Below are 27,123 nucleotides of genomic sequence, written 5' to 3'. Positions count from 1 at the left end.
GGTATTTCCAAGTAGTGCCAGAAAGAGTGAAGCGGCTGGGCCAAAGCCAAAAGGACACTCAGCTGTGGATGTGTCTGGTGGTGAAAAGAAGGTCCGATGCTGTAAAGAACAATATTGTTTAGGAACCTGGAATGTAAGATCAGTGAATCAAGGTAAGCTGGAGGTGGTCAAACATGAGATGGCAAGATTGAACATCAACATCTTGGGAATCAGCAAACTAAAATGGACAAGCATGGGCGAATTTAATTCAGGTGACCATTATATCTACTACTGTGGACATTTCTTCATTCCTTAGAAGAAATGGAGTAGCACTCATAGTCAACAAAAGGGTGGGAAAAGCAGTACTGGGGTACAATCTCAAAAATGATACAATGATCACAGTACGAATCCAAGGCAAACCATTCAACATCACAGTAATTCAAGTCTATGCCCCAGCCACTGAGGCCGAAGAAGCTGAGGCCAAGCATGGCCTTGGTGTACAAAATGAAGCAGGACAAAGGCTAACAGAGTTTTGCCAAGAGAACACGCAGATTATAGCAAACACTTTTCCAACAGCACAAGAGGCGACTCTACACATGGACATCACTAGATGGTCAATATCGAAATCAGATGGATTATGTACTTTGCAGCCAAAGATGGAGAAGCTCTATACTAGTCAGTAAAAACAAGACTGGAGCTGACTGTGGCTCAGATCATGAGCTTCTTATTGCAACATTTTGGCTTAAATTGAAGAACGTAGGGAAAACCACTAAACCATTCAGGTATGACCTAAACCATATCCCTTATGAATATACAGTGGAGGTGAGGAATAGATTTCAGGGATTAGAACTGATAGACAGAGTGCCTGAGGAACTATGGACGAAAGTCCGTAACATTGTTCAGGAGGCAGCAACTCAATCCATCCCAAAGAAAAAGAAATGCAAGAAAGCCAAGTGGCTGTCTGATGAGGCTTTACAAGTAGCTGAGGAAAGAAGGGAAGCGAAAAGCAAGGGAGAAAGGGGAAGATATACCCAACTGAATGCAGAGTTCCAGAGAATAGCAAGGAGAGACAAGAAGGCCTTCTTAAATGACAGTGCAAAGAAATCGAGGAAAACAATAGAATGGGAAAGACTAGAGATCTTTTCAAGAAAATCGGAGATCTCAAGGGAACGTTTTGTGCAAAGACGAGCATGATAAAGGACAAAGAAGGCAGGGACCTAACAGAAGCAGATGAGATTAAGAAGAGGTGGCAAGAATACACAGAAGAACTATACAGGAAAGATCTGAATGTTCCTGGTAGCCATGATAGTGTGGTCACAGAACTTGAGCCGGACATCCTAGAGAGTGAAGTCCAGTGGGCCTTAGGAAGCATTACTAACAACAAAGCTAGTGGAGATGACAGTATTCCAGCTGAGCTATTTAAAATCCTAAAAGATGATGCTGTTAAAGTGCTGCACCCAATATGCCAACAAATCTGGAACACTCAAGAGTGGCCACAAGACTGGAAAAGGTCAGTTTACATTCCAATTCCAAAGAAGGGCAATGCCAAAGAGTGTTCAAACTACCGTACAATTGCGCTCATTTCACATGCCAACAAGGTGATGCTCAAAATCCTACAAGCTAGGCTTCAGTATGTGAACCGAGAACTACCGGAAGTACAAGCGGGGTTTCAAAGAGGCAGAGGAACTAGAGATCAAATCGCCAACTTTTGCTGGATCATGGAGAAAGCAAGAGAATTCCAGAAAAACGTCTATTTCTGCTTCATTGACTATGCTAAAGCCTTTGATTGTGTGGATCACAACAAACTCTGGCAAATTCTTAAAGAGATGGGAGTACCAGACCACCTTAACTGTCTCCTGAGAAACCTGTACGAGGGCCAAGAAGCAACAGTAAGAACTGGACATGGAACAACCGATTGGTTCCAAATTGGGAAAGGAGTACGACAAGGCTGCATATTGTCACCCTGCTTATTTAACTTATATGCAGAGTACATCATGAGAAACGCCGGGTTGGATGAATCACAGGTCGGAATTAAGATTGCCGAGCGGATTATCAGCAACCTCAGATACGCAGACGATACCACCCTAATGGCAGAAAGCGAAGAGGATCTAAAGAGCCTCTTGTTGAGGGTGAAAGTGGAGAGTGCAAAAGCTGGTTTGAAAGTCAGCATTAAAAAAAACTAAGATCATGGCATCTGGCCCCATCGCTTCCTGGCATATAGAAGGGGAAGAAATGGAAGCAGTGACAGATTTTATTTTCTTGGGCTCCAAGTTCACTGCAGACGGTGACTGTAGCCATGAAATTAAAGGGTGCTTGCTCCATGGGAGGAAAGCTGGGGCAAACCTAGACAGCATAGTAAGAAGCAGAGACATCACTTTGCCGACAAAGGTCCGTATAATCAAAGCTTTGGTTTTCCCAGTAGTAACGTATGGCTGTGAGAGCTGGACTATAAGGAAGGCTGAGCGCCGAAGAATTGATGCTTTCGAACTGTGGTGCTGGAGAAGACTCTTACGAGTCCCCTGGACTGCAAGGAGGTCAAATCAGTCAATCCTAAAGGAAATCAACCCTGAGTGCTCCTTGGAAGGACAGATACTGAAGCTGAAGCTCAAATATTTTGGCCACCTAATGCGAAGAGAAAAGTCACTGGAAAAGACCCTGATGCTGGGAACGATTGAAGGGAAAAGGAGAAGGGGACGGCAGAGGATGAGATGGCTAGATAGCATCACTGATGCAATGAATATGAACTTGAGCACACTCCGGGGGAGAGCGGAGGACAGGAAGGCCTGGCGTGCTATGGTCCATGGGGTCACGAAGAGTTGGACACGACTGAACAACAACAAGACACATGATGATCTGAGTTTGTAAGAGAAGACCCTTCATAGCAATCTTGGAAGTTAGTTTCTGGGCATGTTTGCATAAGAGAGATGCTGACTGACAGAATTAGGCCACTAAGGGATCAGATATGTTCTGAGTGTTATGTCTAACAAACGGGCTAATTCTACATACATTCAGCTTCATTGGATCAAACCCATTCTCATCACCTGTCTTCCCTAAAACTCTGGCACCAGTAACATTAGCCAAAAGCCTGAAATCAGCATGAATGCCTCCATCTATGTGAAATTCTGTATCAACATTTCTTACATGGAAATAATTCCCTTGGAATGCTCGGTATAACTCACATGGACTCCCCCCTGCTACCACCTCCCTGAATAAAGTAACACAACTACTTGAGGGTGTTTTTTTTTTAAAGAGATTTATTTATTAATAATTCATGAGTTCTCATCGAACATGCACGAAGCAACGGTGCTATTCAATAGAGAATACTGTCATCTGTCACTGTTTTATTTGACATTTACACTTTTTTTTTGCTTGGTACTGCAAAACTTTCTTGGATGGCACACTAAGATTATTTAAATGGGGGGAGGGAACACAACAGTGTGCTCACACACTTTTTGTAGTAGTTGTTTGTTTGGGTATGGTGTGTTTTGGTTAGATGGGGGTTATAGCAGCATAGTGTTTTCTCCCATATTACCCACACTGGCACCTGACACCTATTTGGTAGACAAATATATAGTCCTGAATGGGTGGGCGAAAAATTGTTTGAATAAATAGATGAAGGGCTAGAAGAACAGTGGATGAAAGAGAGGTTTGTTGTGGATAAGTGTACAAATAGACTGTGAAACAAATAATAGCTGTTGTGAAAGAAGCTGACACAAATGAATTGCCATTGCTGATGCCAAATAAATATTTATAAATGGCATCAGAGGGAGGCCCAGTAGTATAAAATTGCAAGCATGAAGACAGCATTTAGCACAATGACATTACAGAGTTAAGAGGGCTTAGCAATGTCTTGCTAATATTAGGCTCATGAAAATCTTTCTGCTCTGTAGGTTAGTTATTATTTATAAAAATCGCAGAACCAGCTGATACATTCATAAGCTAATTATTGTAGCAGCTGGGTATACATGGTGCAATATGTCTGAGGCTGTGAAGTATCACAGATTTCTTGGGCCCTGCTGTGGTGTGTGTGTGTTGTGTGTGCTGTAGAAGGCTAGATCCCTTAATCTGATCAGCCAAGCAAAGAATTTCTGGGGAAACTGGATTAATATTTCCCTAAATAACAAGAATGTGATTCACCTTCAGAACTGAGCTCTGCTAAACATGCCATTAGCTTATGTCCGCTGGGGAATTGAGATGTTCTCAGGTGTCCTAAGGATGGGATCTTTGCCTGGTAACTTCCTTTGCCAGAAATTAATTTGGTTTGCTCATGTCTGCACACATGGTCACACTGCAGTCTAGTTCTCTCCTTAATAGCTCCACGGTCAGGACCTTGCAAGTTGCTTGGCAAATTGAGCACTATACTTCCTAAAGACTAATGGCAGAGAGCACATAGTCCATAATGAGGCCTGTAGTGTCAGGCTAAGTGACTGTAATGAGTGCAGATTATAGCAGTGCTTATCAATCAAATGCAGCTGAGTGTTGTGTGAGGCATTCCAAGATCATAAGCGGAGATGGTAGTAGTCAGCTGTCACTTGCCTCTTTTCAAGCTGAGCCTTCTGAAAATGCAACTGCATCCTCAGACAGGCCATTAGGTTTTAGGGCGTAGGTCACTCAAAACATTCATTTTGAACAGTGTAGGGTTTTTCTTATCCTTAAAAAAAGTTTCTGGAAAAAATTGCAGGTCCTTTTTCTTTTTGAAAAAAATTGCTCCCTTGGGAGGTCTTTTAACCATACCTGCTTGAAATATTTGAAAGTGCTCATTTGGAGACTTATGTGGATCAGTAAAGAGGATGGAGGAATAGGAGCTTATTTTTTCCACAGATGGTTTATTTTACATCAAAAATTGTTTCCTTTGTATGGAAGAACCCCTGAGAAAACACTTTGGAGCTGAGAGTTTTTGGTAGGTGTCTTAAAAAAATTATTATTAAAGAGACATGGAATTTGGGGCAAGGGGAAGAGAATGTTTGTGGGAGTCAGACATCACTTGATTCTGTGGTTAGCCACATACCATCTAAAATACTAAATCCAGATATTTATTCCAAGCAAATAATTAGATATCTTCTTTTCACTTCACCCCCCATTCCTAGCTTATTGCAAGAAAAGATCAGGTCTGCACAAATGTGGCCTCTCACTTGTAAAAACAAGGCAGTGTTGTGTTACAGATTAGTTTATAAATCCCCAGTGGCTTCACAGTTCAGTGCCTACAGCTGCTGCAGATGGGCCTGGGTTTTTGTCTCTTCGCTGTGCTGCAGCCGGCAGTTGAAGGAGAAAATGGAATGATCAGGTTATTAACATGTAGGCCGTGAGGAAGAGGCTGCACAATGAGAACAGCTGGTGTTGCTGTCTTGGCTGATGCAGCGGAGATAATCAAATCTTGCCTCCCCCCCCCCTTTTTTTTCTTTTTTGGAAAAGGCAGAAGACACAGTGGAGAGTTAGACAAACAACAACATGATATTATATGAGGTTTTTATAGCACCTTGCATCAGGAGTTGTCACTGGCTTACAAGTTTTTGTTATACCAAAATCTTTCAATGACTCTTTAGGGCAGTGACAAACCTTTCTATTTAGGAACCTTCACATATGGTTTTGAAAGAAGACAACTTGAACCTTAAAAAAAAATCAAGATCTTCTAGGTGCTTCTTAACACAAGACACAGTCCCACTGATATTGCTCAACTACCACTGATTTCAATAGGATGAAGATAACTTTGCCTGGATTATGCTCATACCATCTAAAAACCTGAACTCTCACTTGAAATTATGGGCTATAAAACTGTCAAACTTATTTTACTTTCAGAAGTGTTAGGAAATGCATGTTTTCACATAGCATCATTATTGCACTGCGTTTTCACTTGTAAAACTACAAGAAAGAATGATCCAGGCGCTGCCATGCAAGGGACAGCTGCCTGCAGGTGTGAACAAAGTCTTCTGCACTGGGCTCTGAAGGCATATAATGTACTTACAACTGCTTTGGATATAAGCACATCTAACTCTCCATATATGTGTAAATGACTGAGGCTGAGAGAGTCTTTCACCCATTAACAAAGTACTGTTCTTCTGCCCCATGATTTACATTACTCTTTCTCATAAGGACATAGGCAATATTTCTGCCTGTTGATTATTGTGGGGAAATTCTATTGATGATTTCCCAATAAAACCTATTAAAATCAGTGGAAAAAATGTAGTAAGTGGAAGAAGATGGCACTGCTAATCAGTTGATGGCTGTAGCATCTGTTAAAGTTGTTCTGGTAGCTTAGTGGGGGCTCCTAAGGAAACCTGGAAAGTTTCCTGGCAAATACAGTTCTAGGAAACTTCCTAGATTCTTAAAGGAGTGCCCTCTCTATCCCCTGCTAAGCTGTTTGAGGGAGCCAGAAGGCCTTGAATAGTACTTTGTGGTTCACACTGATCAGATGATTGACATGATGTGTAGACACCTTTTTAAAGTATTCCACTGCTTTCCAAATTTCTGTAATTTTTTTTAAGCTTTTAGCTACTGCTTACAATCCAGGTGTACCTTCACTGTGTCCTTTGTACTTTCCTAAATTATTGCTGGGCTGGGTGCGTGATAGTGGGCAGGACAGCGTGTTTTTCTCCCCACTACCCTGCTCGTTGTTCTGGGGGCTCCTCTCAAAACTTCACTCCAGTGACTCTTCTTACTTGGGTCCTGACTGGGTGCCAAGTTCCATCATATCAGCACATGTTGTGTCTCTCATAACTGATATCATCAATATAAGACCATATCCTACCCCTCCCTGGGAGTGTGGTAAGATATGATCTCCCTGGGAACATGGCAAATTTGCTTCAAGTAGACTTTAAAAGAAAACCTTATTGTATGTGTTTTCATATTAAGTGCCCAGTATCTGGCAGCCAAGAAGGAGCACCACAGTGTGCCTGCCTTGCCTAGTAGAGGGTGGTAAGAGTCCCCATTTGGGTAAAAACTGGAATTTTTGACTCATGTTTTCTATAGCTGAAGGCATCTCAGAGAATATACCTCAAGTGCACTGTGTATGTCCAGGGTAACTTGCTAGATGCTGTTTGGGTTGCAGTAGGATTATACTGACCATCCTGGTATCCTTAGTTTGTGGTGATCCTAAGCACTCTAATATAAGCTATCCCCAGTGGGTAGCTGGAATTAGAAGTGCTACCTCTAATACATAGAGGTAGACATAGAGGAACATAGAGGAACAACAGAAGAAAGTGTTTCTTCAACACTTTAAAAAAACAGACAATTATGTTATTCATCGGTTCATTGGTACTTAACAAGTCAGTTATTTTGTCTTTCCACTTCAGGGTTGGCTGTGTGAGCTGCTCCGCTGGAAAGAAAATCCAAGTCCGGAAAATCGTACTCTGTGGGAAAATCTGTGTACCATTCGGCGCTTCCTGAATCTTCCCCAGCATGAGAGGGATGTCATCTATGAAGAGGAGTCCAGGCATCATCATAGTGAGCGTATGCAGCATGTTGTCCAGCTTACCCCTGAGCCTGTGCAGGTCAGTGCTTTAGTTACCTATTTTAAAATGATTCTTTGTCCTACATTGGCTATTAAAGGAAGGAAAACACAACTGGTTCCAACATCTTCCAGATTTAGAAGCACAAAATGTCTTCCTGTGTTCTCTTAGGATCAGGATTCTGTTGTAAGAAATATGTTTATGTGTGTGTGTATTCAAGAGTCTCTCCTAGCTAGCTACTGTAGACTAACACATTTTGTAGTTTATGTCTTTTCATTCCTGTCTGGGTGCTGTCCAGTGTCCTTTATGCATTCTTCTGTAATTAGTTATTAGAATAATGTTTAGAAAGCGGAATTCTCTGTATTATGTTTTCTCATTCAATTTCCAACTTTTGAAATCACCATGTTCTTAGAATAGGGAAAGTGTTGAGAGATGAAGCAGTTTTACAGAAGAAAACACTGGAAAATATAAAATGTAATAAAATCAGATCTATTTATAAAGTCAGTAGGGTGATTGTTTTCTTAACCCATATTTAACCACATATGGCTACTAAAGATATGTCATACAATTTTCATATCAAATGAAAAATGCCAGCCTTGTAGGTAGGTTTCAATGACAGCTGTAACTATTCTTTTAGAGCTGGAGTTTAACAGTTGACCTTCATAAATTAGCCAACTTTTGAAACTCTTTGAGCACATTACTTTTCTTCATACTGCATGTTGTTTCTTAGTGACACATTGCAGTGCATAGCAATGTGATACATTTGTATTTGTCAACAAGTTACAAAGCTTTAGATTAATTATTTATTACAATCAAAATATGAAAAACGAAGAAAAATAGCTGGAACTGGCATTGGCATCTACATATAGGAAAACTCTGGAGACTCCCCAACCCACTTGATACATCCGATCTGTGTTTTGGTGATGTTATACTTAAGGTATTGTTGTGCCTATCCAATACTAAATCCTAATATTGACTTTGCAATGGGTTTCTCTATTACATAATTAACCAGAAAGAATCAGTGAAAGAATCAGTGAATCAGCTTCAGTTTGATTAATCTGGATCAGATTAATCAAACTGAAGCCATTACACGTGGTTATATGTCGCATGTGATAGTAAGGGTCCTGGTATCTCAAATTTTAGTAGAAGTTAATCCATTTAATGTTTACTCTGTTCAATGTGGCCTTGATTCTTTAAAAAAAAAAAAAGTCACTGCGCTTTGACTGCTCTGTCAAATATCTTCAGACTGAGTACTTTTATCAATAGTTGAAGCACTTCTAAAAGAGTCTATTAATCAATGCACCCTGTTAATATGCATGGATGTTTGTGTTTGTTCTTCTTCCTACAATAATAATTTTTTTAGGACATAGGCATAGTTGTTCTGTCTCAATTGCTGTCACACTGCAGGATGAATAATGAATTGTCAAAGATGAGTTTGAGACCCAATTTGTTTCCTTAACTGGTGAAGATGGAGAATGCTACCAATAAATAATTTAGTGGCATCATCATCATCATCAATAAATTAATATTTCATGTCTTCCATTCTGACATAACATGTGCATTTCATGATCTCAAGAACATTCTGTACTTGAGATTACCCATTCAAGGGGATTGATAATAGCACTGACAAGGAGCAATATATTGTTGCTTCCTTAGTGATTAAAAGACCCAAAACTAGCCCTGATTCTAATACCATTCTTCCATTGGTCCCTTGCTTGAGTGATAAACTTAACTCAATAAAGCTACTCAGTGGAATGTATTTGAATTACCAGCTCCAACACTAAGATAGTTGAAGCTGTCAGAAAACTGTTGGTAGCTCTCCCATACTGCTGAGACTTGAGGAAGCAAAAGATTGCCATTAAAATACAGTGACTCATGACCCTTTTAATGTAGAGTTAAGGTAAAAATAATTCTCAAAACTAACTGCCAAGAAGGCTATTTAATGTGAAGATACTGGGATTAGCTAAATGTTGTCATTACTGTTCATACATCCTGGCTTGGCTGCTCTTGGTGGCAGCATTTTTATACAGTTTGCATGTTGTAAGCCTAAGAAATAGTGAGATTTTTAAAAAATACTTAGAGTTCCTAGACACTAGTGTACACATTTCCTCATTTAGAGCACACTCCACAAAAGTACTTGCAGGGAAGTGAGACGAAAAGGGAAAGGAGAGTTGCAAGAGTCATTCACAGTGCAATCCATTAGTGAAGAACTTGAAAATAATATTATCAGAGAAGCAAAGGATGTATGAGTTCTTACAATGACAGTGTTTGGGTGCAGTACAGTACTTTGGTTTCACACACACACACACACACTCATATTGCAGTTGTGTATTTTTGTTATTTCACCTTTTTGTGTTTTGGAGCTAGGCTATTTTAAAACTGCTTTTGTTTTCTGTTGTCCGTACCTCTACCACAGGGGTGCACAACCTGCAGCCCAGGGGCTGCATACACCCCTCCCAAGGCCTTTACTGCAGCCCCCCAAGAGTGTCCTGACCCCCACCCAAATCACCGCACCCCTGCTGCCTGTATTCTCTATTCCCTCTCCTAGATATCCTCTTACAGATTGCTAGGATATGTACGCATGTGCACATATGTGTGCATTTGTGCATCCGTGTATGTATATGTGCACATGAACCAGCAATTACATGTAGCCCTTGGGATTGAAACGGTTGTGCACTCCTGCTCTATCACCATACCACATAAGAACTTAAGAAGGGATGTGCTGTCTTGTTTGCCTCCTCTTCACACCGTGGCCAACCATATGCCTAAGGGAAGCCCACAGCAGGACATGAATGCAATAGTGCCCTCCCGAACAACTGTTATACAGAGGCATACGGCCTCTGATATCAGAGGTAATTCATAGCCATTATGACTAGTAGACTTTTATACCCTTATATTTCTATGCATTTGTCTAATTCCCTTTTAAAGCCATCCAAGTTGGTGGCCATCACTACACCTTGTGGAAGCCAATTCCATAGTTCAACTATGGCTGTGTGAAGAAGTACTTCTTTTATCTGTGTGGTGGCCAGAACTATACACAGTATTCCAAGTGTGGTTGCAGCATAGATTTATATAAGGGCATTATGATATTGATTAATTTTATTTTCCATTCCTTTCCTAATGATTCCTAACATGTAATTTACCTCTTTCACAGCAGCTCTTCACAATTGTTTTAACTAACCTAAATAATTTGGTGATGTCAGCAAACTCTGCCATCTCACTGCTTACCCCTGACTCCAGAAAGTTTATGTACAAGATAAAAGGGACAGGTCCCTTGGGGGACCCTACTGTTTACATTCCCCCCTTGTGATAATTGATCATATTCCTACTTTCTGTTTTCTGTTCTTTAACTAGTCACCTATCCCTTTTTTAAAATTAGTGATACATCAGCCACTCTCCAGTCCTCTTGTACAGTAACCAGTTTTAGGAACATAATACATAATTTTGTTAGAAAATCAACAATTTCACATTTGAATTCTTTAGGAACTATTGCATGAATACCATCTGGACTCCGTGATTTGTTCTTTTTCCCCATCAGTATGGTCTGAAACATCATATCCTGTCACCACTATTTGTCTTAGTTCCTCAGACTCCCTTCTTGAAAATACCATGCAAGAATTGGTATCTGCCCTACATCCTCTGCAGTGAAGACAGATGCAAAGAATTTGGTTTTACCTTGACACTTTGTCACTGGGGCCCTTCTTTGCACTCTGTCAGCTGGGTTCCCTCACGAACCTGTCCTACTTTTATAGCCCTGCCTAACTTCCCCCAACTGCTACTGCAGCCAGTTGAATTAGAAGGCCTCATTTATACATCAAGGGATTTATAAATGGCTCAACTACTAGGCTGCACCAAACTCCAGTGAGTGGAAAGCTAGGTCAGTTGCACCCCCTGAGAATGAAGTGTTTTTTTTTTATCAAGCGACAATGGCTAGGGGATTAAGGAGAGGATATAGTTTGACCTCCTTCGGGAATTCAGGAGGCTGAATTGGTATGTGGCTGGCTCAATATGCATTTTCTAGACTTACATTCTGGTTTTTAAAACTGGGTGCAGGGCCACCCAAGACGGACAGGTCATGGCGAAGAGTTCTGACAAAATGTGGTTCACTGGAGAAGGAAATGGCAACACACTCCAGTATCCTTGCCAAGAAAACCCCATGGAACGTATCACAAGGCTAAAAGAGATGATGCCGGAAGATGAGCCCCTCAGGTCAGAAGGTGTCCAATATACTACTGGGGAAGAGCAGAGGGTATTTCCAAGTAGCGCCAGAAAGAGTGAAGCGGCTGGGCCACAGCCGAAAGGACACTCAGCTGTGGATGTGTCTGGTGGTGAAAAGAAAATCCGATGCTGTAAAGAACAATATTGTTTAGGAACCTGGAATGTAAGATCAGTGAATCAAGGTAAGCTGGAGGTGGTCAAACATGAGATGGCAAGATTGAACATCGACATCTTGGGAATCAGCGAACTAAAATGGACAAGCATGGGCAAATTTAATTCAGGTGACCATCATATCTACTACTGTGGGCAAGAATCCCTTCGAAGAAATGGAGTAGCACTCATAGAAAACAAAAGGGTGGGAAAAGCAGTACTGGGATACCATCTCAAAAACGATAGAATGATCTCGGTACAAATCCAAGGCAAACCATTCAACATCACAGTAGTTCAAGTCTATGCCCCAACCACTGAGGCCAAAGAAGCTGAGGTTGATGGGTTCTATGAAGACCTACACCACCTTCTAGAACTAACACCAAAAAAAGATGTCCTCTTCATCATAGGGGATTGGAATGCTAAAGTAGGAAGTCAAGAAATCACCGGGATAACAGGCAAGCATGGCCTTGGTGTACAAAATGAAGCAGGACAAAGGCTAACAGAGTTTTGCCAAGAGAACATGCTGATCATAGCAAACACTCTTTTCCAACAGCACAAGAGGCGACTCTACACATGGACATCACCAGATGGTCAATATCGAAATCAGATGGATTATGTACTTTGCAGCCAAAGATGGAGAAGCTCTATACTAGTCAGTAAAAACAAGACCTGGAGCTGACTGTGGCTCAGATCATGAGCTGCTTCTTGCAAAATTTCGGCTTAAATTGAAGAACGTAGAGAAAACCACTAAACCATTCAGGTATGACCGAAATCATATCCCTTATGAATATACAGTGGAGGTAAGGAATAGATTTCAGGGATTAGACCTGATAGACAGAGTGCCTGAGGAACTATGGACGGAGGTCCATAACATTGTTCAGGAGGCAGCAACTCAATCCATCCCAAAGAAAAAGAAATGCAAGAAAGCCAAGTGGCTGTCTGATGAGGCTTTACAAGTAGCTGAGGAAAGAAGGGAAGCGAAAAGCAAGGGAGAAAGGGGAAGATATACCCAACTGAATGCAGAGTTCCAGAGAATAGCAAGGAGAGACAAGAAGACCTTCTTAAATGAACAGTGCAAAGAAATCGAGGAAAACAATAGAATGGGAAAGACTAGAGATCTTTTCAAGAAAATCGGAGATCTCAAGGGAACGTTTTGTGCAAAGACGAGCATGATAAAAGACAAAGAAGGCAGGGACCTAACAGAAGCAGATGAGATTAAGAAGAGGTGGAAAGAATACACAGAAGAACTATACAGGGAAGATCTGAATGTCCCTGATAACCATGATAGTGCGGTCACTGAACTTGAGCCGGACATCCTCGAGAGGGAAATCAAGTGGGCCTTAGGAAGCATTACTAACAATAAAGCTAGCGGAGATGACAGTATTCCAGCTGAGCGATTTAAAATCCTAAAAGATGATGCTGTTAAGTGCTGCACTCAATATGCCAACAAATCTGGAACACTCAACAGTGGCCACAAGACTGGAAAAGGTCAGTTTACATTCCAATTCCAAAGAAGGGCAATGCCAAAGAGTGATCAAACTACTGTACAATTGCGCTCATTTCACATGCCAGCAAGGTGATGCTCAAAATCCTACAAGCTAGGCTTCAGCAGTATGTGAACCGAGAACTACCGGAAGTACAAGCGGGGTTTCGAAGAGGCAGAGGAACTAGAGATCAAATTGCTGGATCATGGAGAAAGCAAGAGAATTCCAGAAAAACGTCTATTTCTGCTTCATTGACTATGCTAAAGCCTTTGATTGTGTGGATCACAGCAAACTCTGGCCAGTTCTTAAAGAGATGGGGGTACCAGACCACCTTACCTGTCTCCTGAGAAAACTGTATGAGGGTCAAGAAGCAACTGTAAGAACCGGACATGGAACAACCGAGTGGTTCAAAATTGGGAAAGGAGTACGACAAGGCTGCATATAATCGCCCTGCTTATTTAACTTATATGCAGAGTACATCATGAGAAATGCTGGGTTGGATGAATCACAGGTCAGAATTAAGATTGCCGGGAGAATTATCAACAACCTCAGATACGCAGATGATGCCACCCTAATAGCAGAAAGCGAAGAGGATCTAAAGAGGGTGAAAGAGGAGAGTGCAAAAGCTGGTTTGGAAATCAACATTAAAAAAATGAAGATCATGGCATCTGGCCCCATCACTTCCTGGCATACAGAAGGGGAAGAAATGGAAGCAGTGACAGATTTTATTTTCTTGGGCTCCAAGATCACCGCAGACGGTGACTGTAGCCATGAAATTAAAAGACGCTTGCTCCTTGGGAGGAAAGCTATGGCAAACTTATTCTTACAGCATAGTAAGAAGCAGAGACATCACCTTGCCGACAAAGATTCATATAATCAAAGCTATGGTTTTCCCAATAGCAATGTATGGCTGTGAGAGCTGGACTATAAGGAAGGCTGAGCGCCGAAGAATTGATGCTTTCGAACTGTGGTGCTGGAGAAGACTCTTACGAGTCCCCTGGACTGCAAGGAGGTCAAATCAGTCAATCCTAAAGGAAATCAACCCTGAGTGCTCCTTGGAAGGACAGATACTGAAGCTGAAGCTCAAATATTTTGGCCACCTAATGCGAAGAGAAAACTCCTGGAAAAGATCCTGATGCTGGGAAAGATTGAAGGCAAAAGGAGAAGGGGACGGCAGAGGATGAGATGGCTAGATAGCATCACTGATGCAATGAATATGAATTTGAGCACACTCCGGGAAAGAGCGGAGGACAGGAAGGCCTGGCATGCTATGGTCCATGGGGTCATGAAGAGTCGGACACGACTTAACGACTGAACAACAACAATTATTCCTAAACTTTGCTGTTATGAGTTGCATTTAAAGACCTAAAAACTGAACCTAAACAAGAGCTGTACTGAACACTAAGCCTACACTTTTTTAAAAGCACTTTTCCACTAGCTAGGTCTTCACTGTGATCCAGTTCAGTATAAAGCAGGGGTGGAAAACTCCTGGGCCATGGTCTGCATGTGGTCCCTCTGCCCATACTGCAGCAAAAAAAAATGGCGCTTTTGCGGATCGCTTTTAGTTTGTCCTGAAGCTAAATTTGACCCTTTATTTTGGCACTCTAGTTGCTACGGAACACTTAAAGGGTAAAATGTACCTTGAAACAAGCTACATTTAACCCTACAGAGCGCTTTGCCACGAATTTTGCAGCAAACCAGTTATTTTTCCCATTGCCCCACGGACTGCATGGTGCCCTGTGGAGTGCTGCCTACAGGGGGTTCTGGGAGGCAGAAATGACCTCCAGACCTTCCAAAGTTCCCCACCCTTATGTAGAGCTATATATTAAATTAGTCCATTTCCAAACTTAGGTTTAGTCTAAATATCTGTTGAATTTTTCTGCCGCCATTCAGACTTTTCTGCTAGAGAAGGGCTGCAGGAACTGTCTGTTTCTGCTCGGGATATGTGAAAAATTTGCTCCCTGGAGTTTTTTTTGTTTTTTGTTTTTACAGATTAACCCAATTTGCATCTCCCAGATGCAGTTTGCAGTAATAAATCCATACACTTCCAAGCTTATGATGTGTTCTGTAAAAAGAAAGCAAGAAAAGAAAAAAACATTCAGCAATATGTGCATGTTTCATGCGCAAAGAAAAATGTGTACATTTCCAAAATGTGCACAAACATGCTTTAGTCAATGGGTGCATACATCCAAAAATGTGTACATTTAAAATGTGTACATTAATTCATACATTATGAAAAATGTGTATAAATTTGCATATGGATTTTTTTTTTTAAATCACAATCTGATGTGGAAAAGAGATGAATGAGCTTAACCTCAAAAAATTTACAATCCTAATGAAATTGAGACTGACAGATCCATCCATCCCTAGGATTTTCTCCCCTGGAATTTAGCTCCTGAACTGCTAAATTTCTAAACGTTTACTCTTCTGGGATTTAGTTCTCTTGTTTGGGCTTGAGCTGATGATTTAGGAAGTATCTGATGCCCTTAGTGAATTAAATAAATAAATAAATGGGTAGCACTTACCACCTCCTCTCACATACTTCAATTATTTTGATTTTTTATAGCATATAAGACTTTCCCCTTTGGTTGTTATCTGTGTATTTCTGGGTTTAGCATGCTACTTCTGAGCTGAGCCCCAAAGCCTTGTGTTTGTCGGAAGCCCACACTCTGGCTAATATTTCCTCCATAACATTATCTACTTCCGTTAATGTCATATGTAATAAAAACAATAGCATACTGGAGGTATATATCTAGTTTCTTCCTACTTTATCCATTGTTCAAATTGACTCTGCTGCTGAGGAGGAATAATCTTAGTTGGTACTTTTAATAATACAAAAAATCATTCTCAATCTGTTTAGGGAATGGAATAATGTTTGTTACATTTGCATCCTGTTCTGTCTCCTAAAAAATGTATAGTGGGATATTTCACCTCACAACACTTCTGCAAGATAGGTTAGGTTGAGAGAGAGACTGACTTTTCAAAGATCAACCAAAGAGCTTCATGACTGAATTGAAACCTGGTTTGAATCAAGCTTTTGACTACAGAGTACTGGCTGCAGCAAAATGCCCACTTATGAGAGAAAATATATTTGTCTGCAATGCAGTTGACACATTTAGCATATGTTAGTAAATCAGCAAAGCTTAGGAGCTCTTCTGCAAAATAGTGTCTATGTACAGGCCTTCATTTTGGAGCTCTGAATGTCCTATGTCCTTCCCCTTTTACAATAATGTTAGAATTGTATACTGGAAATGAGTAGAGATGATTGGTGCATATGGATGTGTGAAGAAAGAGGACAAATGCTTCAGAAGCAGTAAAATAGAAAATTTCTTAACAGAAGATATCACTGAATATAGGTCATGGCCACTTCTCCTTGGGAAATAGTATTGTTACAAAACCATAATCAGAAGAGGGAGTACCATATGGAAACATGCAATTATAAACTAAACTCTTTTAAATATGAGACTGAATTAAACAATCATGTAGCATATTGAATACCTGTTTGGGGACAAAAATAAGATCAGAATACCTAGATCAAATAAATGATCTGTAAGACTCTTTAAAAAGAAAGCTAATTGCTGAAATAATGTAATAATTATATTGGCAGTTGTCTGCAAAACACAATAATAGGGCATTGTTAGACCCAATGATACGGTATTGACAATACCGAACAATTTTTGTTTACATATGTTCCTCTGTTTAGTGTGGTAGAATCTTGTTCCTTCCACCCCCCAGTTACTTTTGTTCTTTAATCACAATAACATTTTGTCTGATACTTTCTTCTTGAAAGAGGGCTAATTTATCATAGATTCACAGAGTTGGAAGGTGCCTCAGAGATCATCTAGTCCACCCTTCTGCTCAAGGCAGGCTCTAACTTGTAGTTCAGTCTCCTAGTCACTATGCTACCTTCATGTCTCATGTCCTCTTCTCATCTCCAGTCATCCCTTAGAAAAGCAACACAACTGCTAAAATTGCACATTAATTAATTCTAACAAAGTAGTCAAGCAAATATCTGCACATTTTACTGTGTTGCGATTGTCATTCTCAGAAGGTTTAGAACTTTCACATTGTATGTCTTGCTCTGAATTCTCCAGTTATGATAGAAGAAAATGTGTCTCTTCTATAACCTTCTTAAAAAGTAGGGATGCCATGGTAATCCAACAGGTTAAATGTCTGACTCGGGTATTATTCTGCTCGTGCTGACATTTTTTCCAAATTTCCTTATGTCCAATTCTGAAATAATTGGTAACTGGACATGTATGTTGTGGGGGAAGAAACAAAGGCTAAAAGTGCACAAGAATGTGCATCACTGTGAATGTTTCTCAGCACTGCGTTGCTCTCAATGGGATGCACATTGTAATCTACAAATAGCACAAATAGCCATTCATAACCGTTTGACTACAGCTAGATGAGAATGTGTATGTAAAGTGTGCAATATGATTAAAAACAGTAGCTAATGTGCAAGAAATAAACAAAACAATATTTTAAAAGCTTGTTGCTGGCATATTCAAGGACAGTCTCTTTGTGCTTGCATTAAGGCAAGAAAGCAAAATGAAATGGAAATTGTGGCATGAACAGCAACAGTGTACCTGTTGGTTACCCTGGTCCATCAATATAATATGCATCAGTTTACATAATGGCTTTGGGGCGGGAGGGATGACAACAAGAACCCGCACATATGTGGAAGCTGTACCCAAAATAAAGATTATCCATGAAGTTTCATAAACGTTCTGTAAGTTCTCAATGGCAATAAAAGGACAGGGGAAAAAACACACTGAAAATACCTTCAGTCTTCTCCTTTCAGTCGAATTAAGATTTTAAAACAATGTGCAAAATGCCTAAGCTACAGAACAAATAAGGCTAGTGGACAGAATGTAGTTATGGTGGAAAAAATATTTTGCTGAGTTTAGATTCCTGATGTTACCTTTTTTCAAGCTACACTGATCTGCTCTTTTGACCTGGAGAGCTATAGACATCTCAGCATGTCTTCATTTGCATTACAATTTATAAAATACTTTTACCCTGTTTTGTATTTTTTAAAAGTACAATCTAGGAAACTATTATATAGTTAAAACTTAGGGAAAAAACTGGGCAGCAGATTAAATTGCTAATTAAAGGCAGAGCTGACAGTTATACATTTAGTTTAATGTTGTCTAATATTTTCCAGTATGTATGACTCATTCTTGAGGGCTAGAGAGATATAAATATCTTCTTTCCCAAAGGATAATCTTGTTGTAAGTTCCAACTTGCCCTGCATGACCCCTACCTTAAAAAAATTGTTCTTTTGCCTTCCCAAATTATTGTTTGATTACTAATATAACTTTAAAATACATTGTCAAACTTTGGTTACAGTATCCATGCCACTTAATTGAGTGGTCCAGCTTAAACCTTTTGAGAGAGGGCATTTGAGGCCCCAACAAATTACAGCTATTTTAATGAAAGGGTGCATAAAATTAAGTGAAATCCTCAAAGCAAAATCATGGCCTTCTTGCTACAGTTGAGTTGCCATCTTTTTGGAAACTGATGCCTCACCATGGAGAAATATGTGGCTATGCACTGTGGTTTATGTTTTAATGAATGTTTGACCACTTTACTTTTTAATAAGCACCATTTGGACATACTGTGACAGTTTATAGAGGCTCAGAACCCTTGTTCCTGCAAGCTTTGCACGCATTTTGACAAAACCAGTAAGCTACACATTACAGGCAAAGAGGCCCTTTATATTTGACTTTGAGATATCCAGTAGAGTTTCTTATGATAGATAGTTATTACAATTGCAATGGAAAGCCACTGAGATTTTACTGTTGCAGCCAAACCTACCTATCATGCCATTTCAGCTGTTTCTATTTAATATGGATCCCTAATGTGGCTAGGGAATGCTGCAGATTTTTATTAAGAATACGCCTATAACTCCCATAATCACTGTAATGTAGCTTACATGGGGAAGAAGAGAAACTTCCTTAGTTCTGTATTGTATTTTTAGTATTATTTTATCCTGAAAATTGTAGATAAAGTATTCCAGACAAAGTGTTTTTTCACTTTTGAGATTGTACATTCTATTTCTGTGACCTCTCACCAAATTCACAGATAATTCTGTGTAAGACAGCACCCCATGTAATGCGCTGGACTCTAGATATTAAGGGCTTTAAATGCCAAAACATCTACCTTGAGTTGTGCCCCAGAAACTAACTAGTGCAGCCTTGCCAATACTGTCATAGAGTGTTTCCAGTGCTGTCCACCTGTTCACAGAAGACTCTTTCCTCCAGCAGAGACTTCCATGAACAGAAGGGGGAGAGATGTGATTTTCACAAATTTCCCCTTTTTCCTGCATGTTCCCCCATGTCACCTCTGTTGCAGAGGGCCTATGAATCATCTTTAACAGATTTGGGGTGGTGCAAGGGGCTAAAGGAAAACGTAAGAACAGCATTGGATAGTACTAGGGATGCTCAAGGATTTTGTTTGGTCCACATTTCAAAGCAAACTAACCTGCTCCACACCTCTCACATTAATGTGTTGGATTGGAACGCCATTTCATCCTTCTCCAGCTTCTGCAGAGCTGTTCTCAGCTAAAAAAAAAGGATCAAATCCATATTTTAGGATGAAATACATTTCAAGATATGTACTTGGTGAGAAAATATGTTCAAAAATACATATTTAAGTATTAACTCCATTCAGATATTTTTTAAAATGCAGGTGAATGTGGAAATAAGGTGGAATAGACTTATGAATGATAATACACAAAACGGATTAGAAATGGATTCTGTCCATCCCTAGATACAGCCCATAATGTGTTATCTGCTGCTTATCTGGGCAAGTGCATTTTGTATCAGCTTCTGAACAATCATAGCCACTCATTTCTAGAAAAAAACAGGAGCTGAAACTGTTTGTCAGATCATAAGCTCTAACAACCCTGTGTGTTAATGAAGCAGAATCCTGAAACAAGATGAGCAAGTCAGAGGACTAACACCATTCTTACCCTACTTTATTTTTAATATCCTTAGCATTATCCAAAAATATGAATTAAGCCGGTGTCTCTGATTTGTATGGGGCGCAGGGGGAGGGGGGGGGACACAATGGAAGACACAAATTGATAAGCTTTCTGGGACCAGATCATGCAGCTGATATACTATCTGGGTGAGAGATAGTATCGTGCATGTTTAGACAGAAAAAAGTCCTGTAACTCCCATCATTCCTCACCCAGCCTGTTTTGGGTTGCAGGGGCCATTATTTTGAATTTATTTATTATTATTTTATTTATTATTAAATTTATTAATCGCCCATCTGGCTGGTCACCCAGCCACTCTGGGCGATGTACAACATACAATAAAAACAGTTTAAAACAATAAAATTCTACAATAAAAACATTTTCTAAAATACCCTAACCCACCCCAAATGCCTGCCTGAACAATCACATTTTTAATGCATGACGGAAGCTCATTAAAGAGGGGGCATGACGGAGTTCCCTAGGGAGGGAGTTCCACAGAGTGGGGGCCACCACAGAAAAGGCCCCCTCTCTCGTCCCCACCAGTCTAGCTGTCCTGGCTGATGGGACAGAGAGAAGGCCATCCGAGGCTGATCTTGTTAAGCGGCCTGTCTGGTGCTGCTGGAGGCGCTCCTTAAGATAGGCTGGGCCGGAACCATATAGGGTTTTAAAGGTCAAAACCAAGACCTTGAATTTGGCCCGGAAAACAACTGGTAACCAGTGCAACTCCTTCAGCACTGGAGTGATGTGATCTCGCCGGCGGCTGCCTTTAATCAGGCGAGCTGCCGCGTTCTGTACCAGCTGCAGTTTCCGAACCGTCTTCAAGGGTAACCCCACGTAGAGCGCATTACAGTAGTCTAAACGAGAGGAGACCAGGGCATGTACTACCAATGGGAGCAGATGGTCGGGAAGGAAGGGGCGCAGCCGCCGTATCAGATGGAGTTGATACAGCGCTGTCCGGCTCACAGCTGATACCTGAGCCTCCATGGACAGCTGGGAGTCCAAAATGACCCCCAGGCTGCGGACCTGGTCTTTCAAGGGTAGCCATACCCCATTCAACACCAGGTCAACATCCCCCAGCCTCCTCTTGTCTCCCACCAAAAGTACCTCGGTCTTGTCAGGGTTCAGCTTCAGCCTGGAAGAGAATTTAAAGATTTTTGGTTTGTCATGCAGTTACCTAATAAGCAGAAAAGTTGATAGATGCTTTAGACTTCAATTTTTTAATGATACAGTACAAGCTGGGGTCAAGTTCAGCCTCCTCAGATGTTGCAGCAGTTTAATCTCATCCCAGCAGGACTCACCAGCTAGTCTGCTACTGTTGTAAATATAAAGGATGGGCAGTGTAATGTTTAGGGCCTCGTCCATGCTTTGTAGTAGTTCTAGTATACCAGAATTTGGAGCAAGTTCCCACCCTTATTCTTTATAGTAGCACCATGGGAGCTGCTTTTCCAGGGGTGCATCCTATAGTACTGTTGTAACATTTAAAGGTCCATAGCCACAAGTGGGACCAATCACACAGGTTCTTCCCAATAGAAGCAGTACCCTCCTTTCCAGCAGGGTGCTAGTTCCATGGGAAGGATCCAAGTGATTGGCCCTGCTCAAATACCTTTGGGTCTTTAAACTTAGTACCATGGGATGAAGCCATAGAAAAGCAGCTTCTGTGGTGCTTCTCTACAGTGTAAAGGGCACTTCAGTCTTACCACAGAATGGCTAGGAGGTCATGAAAGATTCTGGTTAGCCTAATTTAATCCTTTTTTGTGCTAGAGATCTGTCTGTCTGTCTGTCTGTCTATCATCATCTATCCAGCCTTTATTTATTTAATTAATATCCTGCCTTAAATTAGTGCTCAAGGAGGCTATCAATACAATATAAATAAAATAACCAACTTATAATTAAAACATTAAAATTTATCAAATAAAACCACATCCAAGAAAAACACCAGTAAAAACACATAATAAGGAGGAAAAAGCAGTGCCCACCAGAGTAAAACCTACTTCAACAGCACCGCAGCTTAGACCTCCAAAATTTGGCCGAATAAAAATTAGGGCTGTATCCAGGTGTACATCCAAGCTTTGAACTTGAGTCTTCACAGGGAGTGTAACCTCATCTAACACAGGTCAAATCCCTGTTCCCGATCTGCCTTTTGACTAACCTGGAGCACCTCTGGCTTGTCTGGATGAAGCTTCAATTTGTTTGCACTTATCCAGTACATAACTGACATCAGACACTGATTTAGAATAGCTTCCTTAGATTTAAATGGAAAGGAGAGAGCAAATTGGGTGTCCTCACCATACTGATGGCACCGAACCCCCAAACACTGACCACTGTGTTTTAGCCCTTGCAGGACTTGGTGGGCAATTAGTGGCTTGACAATAGACCATCTTTGACTCTTCCCATCCATGAGATTGTGTTCCGTGGGACTGCTGCTTGGATTCCTGTGAGTTGATCTGTGGTGTTCTTAAGGATTCCAGATCACTTCTCCTTTTTCTGTATTCTTTTTCTTTGCATTACTTCTCTTTTAATATAATGTCTGCATGAAATGACACCCATTTATTCTTTTCTAGAAACAGTTATCTCAGTTGTTAATATCATCTGATGTGTTGCTTTGGGATCACGCAGTCTGTATGTGAGGTAGCCAGATTATGTCACTGCAGTTTGTGTGACATGTGGTGTCAGTTCTGAGCCCAGTTCAAACTCTTAGTTTTAACTTCAAAAGCCCTTAAGCTTTTACACTTATGCCCAGTGTATCTCAGGGACTGCTTCCTGTATCCGCTTGCCCACAAGTAATATTCACAGGAGTAGAGTTTCTCATCAGTGGTTCTAATTTTTTGGCACTCTTTTCTAAAGCAAGTTCACCACTCAAAATATTTTTTAGTGACCTTTGAGACAACCTTTAAAAAAATGTGATTGCTTTTTATTGTTGTTTTCAGGTTCTGTGTTATTACTACTACTACTACTACTACTACAGTAAGCTTTCTTCATCTTAATTTAGAGAAAGACAGATGGAATTCTTAACTTTGAATGTCTGTAAAGATTCATATTTTTAACATCTGCATGCCAAAGTTAAAAAGTACAGTACTATTCATACTGTTCTAAGATACATATGTAGTGTAGTAATATATTGCTATCTCTTACTCACTATTTCAGAGAGATTCCAAACTATCTTGGAACTGACAGAAGAGTGTAGCTGCTTTACTCACAGTAACAAAGATTGCATTCTAAACTTAATTAAGTAATTAATTACTTGAACAAGACACCCAAACTAACTGATTTCTTTAGAAAGTTGAAGCTGACCATTTACAGAAATCCTCAAATTTGAATGGATATAAGGGACAAATAATCAGCATATTTTTTTCTTTCTCCTTTCCCTTTGGGGCCAAACTAGATCTGATGTGGTAGATTCATGAAAAGGATGTCCTGCAGTTTTAAAATTGGATACCTGTCCATTTCTGTCTGTGGAGCAATAGAAGCTTGGGTGGGTGGATCAGGAAACACCAGAGGGGAAGAGTTAACCCCCACCCCCGGCCCAATCCCCACCCCTGCAGTTGTTACCTTTTTTAAAAAATGCCTCTTATGGATCTTCTACATCACATCTAGTTATGCCCTTCCTATTCAATGTTTTAAATATATTTTAAGGTGAAGCAAACGTGGTTGAAATTTTTTCAGACTTGTGGTACTCATTTCAACATTATATAAAAATCAGTGTTGTTTAACATTTTGAGACCCAGTGATTCAGATTATTGATCAACACCACTGCTGCATGCATCCATATCAGTGGGGTCAGTGCAAACTGTAGTAGATTGAACCCCTAAGTGACACTGATGCATCCATGGTGGCAAAGGGTACGGCAGTTTTCACACCAGACTCCTAGCATGCTTGTGCACATCTCTGGATTATAGTAATTATACTCACCTCAGTGGTGTAGAGCAGCCTTGCCATGAAGTCAACAAAAATTACCAGGTCTGCAATCCCAGGCACACCAGCCAGGAATGCTGAAGCACAAGTTCTCCAAAAGTGTTCTGGTATTCAGTATTCTTATGTTAGTAATGCTATGCTTAACCTCATTTGATGTTGTCCCAAAGTCATTTAAATTGATACACGTATTTTATTTTAATTTTTAAGACATGGGTTCTTCAGATTCAAAATTTTCACATCACCAGTAAGGTAACTGGGTAGCTTTGGGCAAATTACTGTTTCCTACACTAAGCCATTGGTATAAGAAAAGGGAAAAATAACTAAATAAACATAATGTAGAAAAAATAGATTACCCAACTATCATAATACTTTAAGATCTTGCACATATATATTTGCTATAATTTACATTATTTAATTATTTTTAAGCCCACTATTAATAATAAAAAATAATGAAGGAAATATTACTAAGATGTGGTAGCTCAGTTGTCTGCTTCTTGATGTCTAATGTTCACTGAACAATGAATCCCTCTAATTGGTTAAGGGTGCAATCCTCTGCATGTTTAGACCGAAAAGAGTTGTACATCTCCCAGCATGCCCTCGCTAGCCATGCTGGCATGGGCATACTGACAGCTGTATGATCTTTCCCTGGCTAAACATGGATAGGATTGTGCCCTAAGACACTAGGAGGAGACATAGTAAAATTCCTACATGGCCTTTAAAATATGTGCATAGACCACCCTCCAGCAGTTAAGTGCTGAGTAATTATTACTATTTATTATTTATTTCCTCTCCGATTTTCCCTCATACAAGCAGGAAATAATTTCGTTTCATTTTTAAAGTGAAAATGTTTTCCTTGTGGCATTTGAAATTTTAATAGTCCTCAATAAATAAAATCATATCTAATAACATAACTGGTTTCACTTGGCAGTGTGATCTAGATGCATTGCAGTTGCGGAAACATAAATAGTTACAGCCGTCCAAAGCCTAGTTCCTATTTGCTAAATATACTTGGCTAGCTTAAAATTCCTTTGTGTGCAGTCATTAATACAATCCTCTTTGACAGCATTTAATTAAAGTGCTTTTCTCTATTAAATTCATTAAAACTTTTCTTTATATAATATTTTTTTCAGACATTTGAATACTAAGGATCTGAAGGCCCCTCTAAATAATTTCTCTCTTCACTGTAAATTGGTAATTAAATTTAACTTAGTGTCTGCTTAATGCTGGTGAGAGAAATGAAAAATCAGTACCTTTTTATTAGACAAACATTTTCTTTGTGAAAGTGTGTGCGTGTGTGCGCGGGCGCAAGTGTTTGACTTACAGAACTCCTTGTCAAACTAAAAGAGCTAATTCTCAGTAAGAGAGAGAGTGAGAAAGTATTTACTTCTGAATACAAGTAGTACTTTGACAGTCTGAACCTAAAGAGACTTTTCACTGTGGAGGCAGAAATAGAAACATATATGTCAAGCGGAGCCATTCAGCTTAAACTGTAGCAGCACAATACGTGTAGTTTCAGCCCACTTGTTATTAAAAAGCCCCAACTTTCCCAAACTGTTCAAAAATTCCTACATACAGAGGAATTGAATCAGCACTGTAGTTCAACTAGTTTTAAATCAGTCAGGATCCTGTACTTCCTCCCATCCTGGCTTTCCCCATCTAGAAGCCAAGCAGGCCTCTTGGGTGATGTGTCTTTACTTCACAGGAAAATAGCATTTTCTGTTATTTTAGCATTGGGGCTAGGGGTGGTTCCCAGCACTGGGTGACAGAGCCTTGCACTGATGCTGGTAGTATATTGCCACATCACATAAACCATGGCTAGTTGCTAGAATTGAAACGTTAGTTACTTTAGCATGACTGCAATCTTTAATGGTTTAATAGGTAGTTTAATGAAGCCTACATTGAGGATTTGACAATTTTAAAGACACTGTGTAAGATTGCTTCTAGTTCAGCAACCAATACATCAGAGGGAAAACTGCCAAACTGAGATAAAATATTACAAGCAAAACCTTTTTTGTTAATAAAATGTTGCATGAGCAGTGATTTGAGTTCTCATCTATATACCTACACTTGGAAGCAGCCACATAGCTAGAATTATGACATTTGGAATATTATGTTAGGTAGACCAGCACGTATAGTTGTGTTGAGGATCAATCTACATGGCTCTCAAAAATATTCTAAGAGAAGACTGTTGCATTAGCGTGCTTCATATATTGTTCTCTAGAGCAAGATGAAACATGATTATATACTAAATTAGTATAAATCAGCCTTCGCCAACCTGGTGCCCTCCAGATGTGAACCACAACTACCACCATCCTCCAGCCAGCATGCCATCAGCCATCTGGCTGAGAATAATGAGAGCGGTAGTCCAACACATCCAGAGGGCACCATATCAGGGAAGGCCGGTATAGACATTATAAAGGCAAAGTCAGATTTCAAGGGATAGTCCCAGTCAGATCGGTTGGTCTGTGCATTTTTATTTTTCAAGTGGCTCACTTTTAATTTTGTCACATATTTTAATAACCTAAAGAACTTTCATATTAATTCTGTTGATTTGCATCATTTCAGTGTGGGTTTTAATACGAGAGCATTTGTTGGGGGAAAGGAGGAGGAGGATAGTTTGGTATTAATAGATTATTGACAGCTTAATGTCTTGGCACCTAGACAGCCCATAAGGTATAATAAACAGGAAACTGCCTGATGTGAGAGCAGTCAATAGTATATTCAATCAGAACCTTTCAGTTAATTGCTAGTTGACCTCAGAGATTTCCTTTAGGGAAGTCCTTTCCTGAGTTTAGGTCTAGAAGAACCAGCAGGGAATTTAATACTCAGGGTATTATTGCTGACATGTGAAAAGAGTGGACTTCGGTGCTTTGATTCATAGTAATGAAATATATGCAGAATAATAACTTCACAGGCTTTAAAAATATTGCACACTTATAGACCTTTCCAG

The 27,123-nt window shown here is 40.1% G+C and overlaps 1 protein-coding gene across 1 annotated transcript in view; it reads left to right on the top strand.

The window, feature by feature from the left end:
• Positions 1 to 27,123, top strand: part of SATB2 (SATB homeobox 2) — a 183,612-nt gene that overhangs the window by 137,128 nt on the left and 19,361 nt on the right. The window contains exon 9 of the mRNA XM_084829960.1: positions 7,269 to 7,466. Coding sequence (XP_084686086.1) covers positions 7,269 to 7,466 — 198 coding nt within the window. The remainder of the gene's footprint in view (positions 1 to 7,268; positions 7,467 to 27,123) is intronic.

The sequence above is a fragment of the Heloderma suspectum genome, chromosome 1 (genome assembly GCF_057233095.1).
Source record: "Heloderma suspectum isolate Gila_16-S chromosome 1, 16-S_ref, whole genome shotgun sequence".
NCBI lineage: Eukaryota > Metazoa > Chordata > Lepidosauria > Squamata > Helodermatidae > Heloderma > Heloderma suspectum.
The sequence above is the reverse complement of the archived record's forward strand: the minus strand, read 5'-3'. Positions and strand labels throughout refer to the sequence as shown.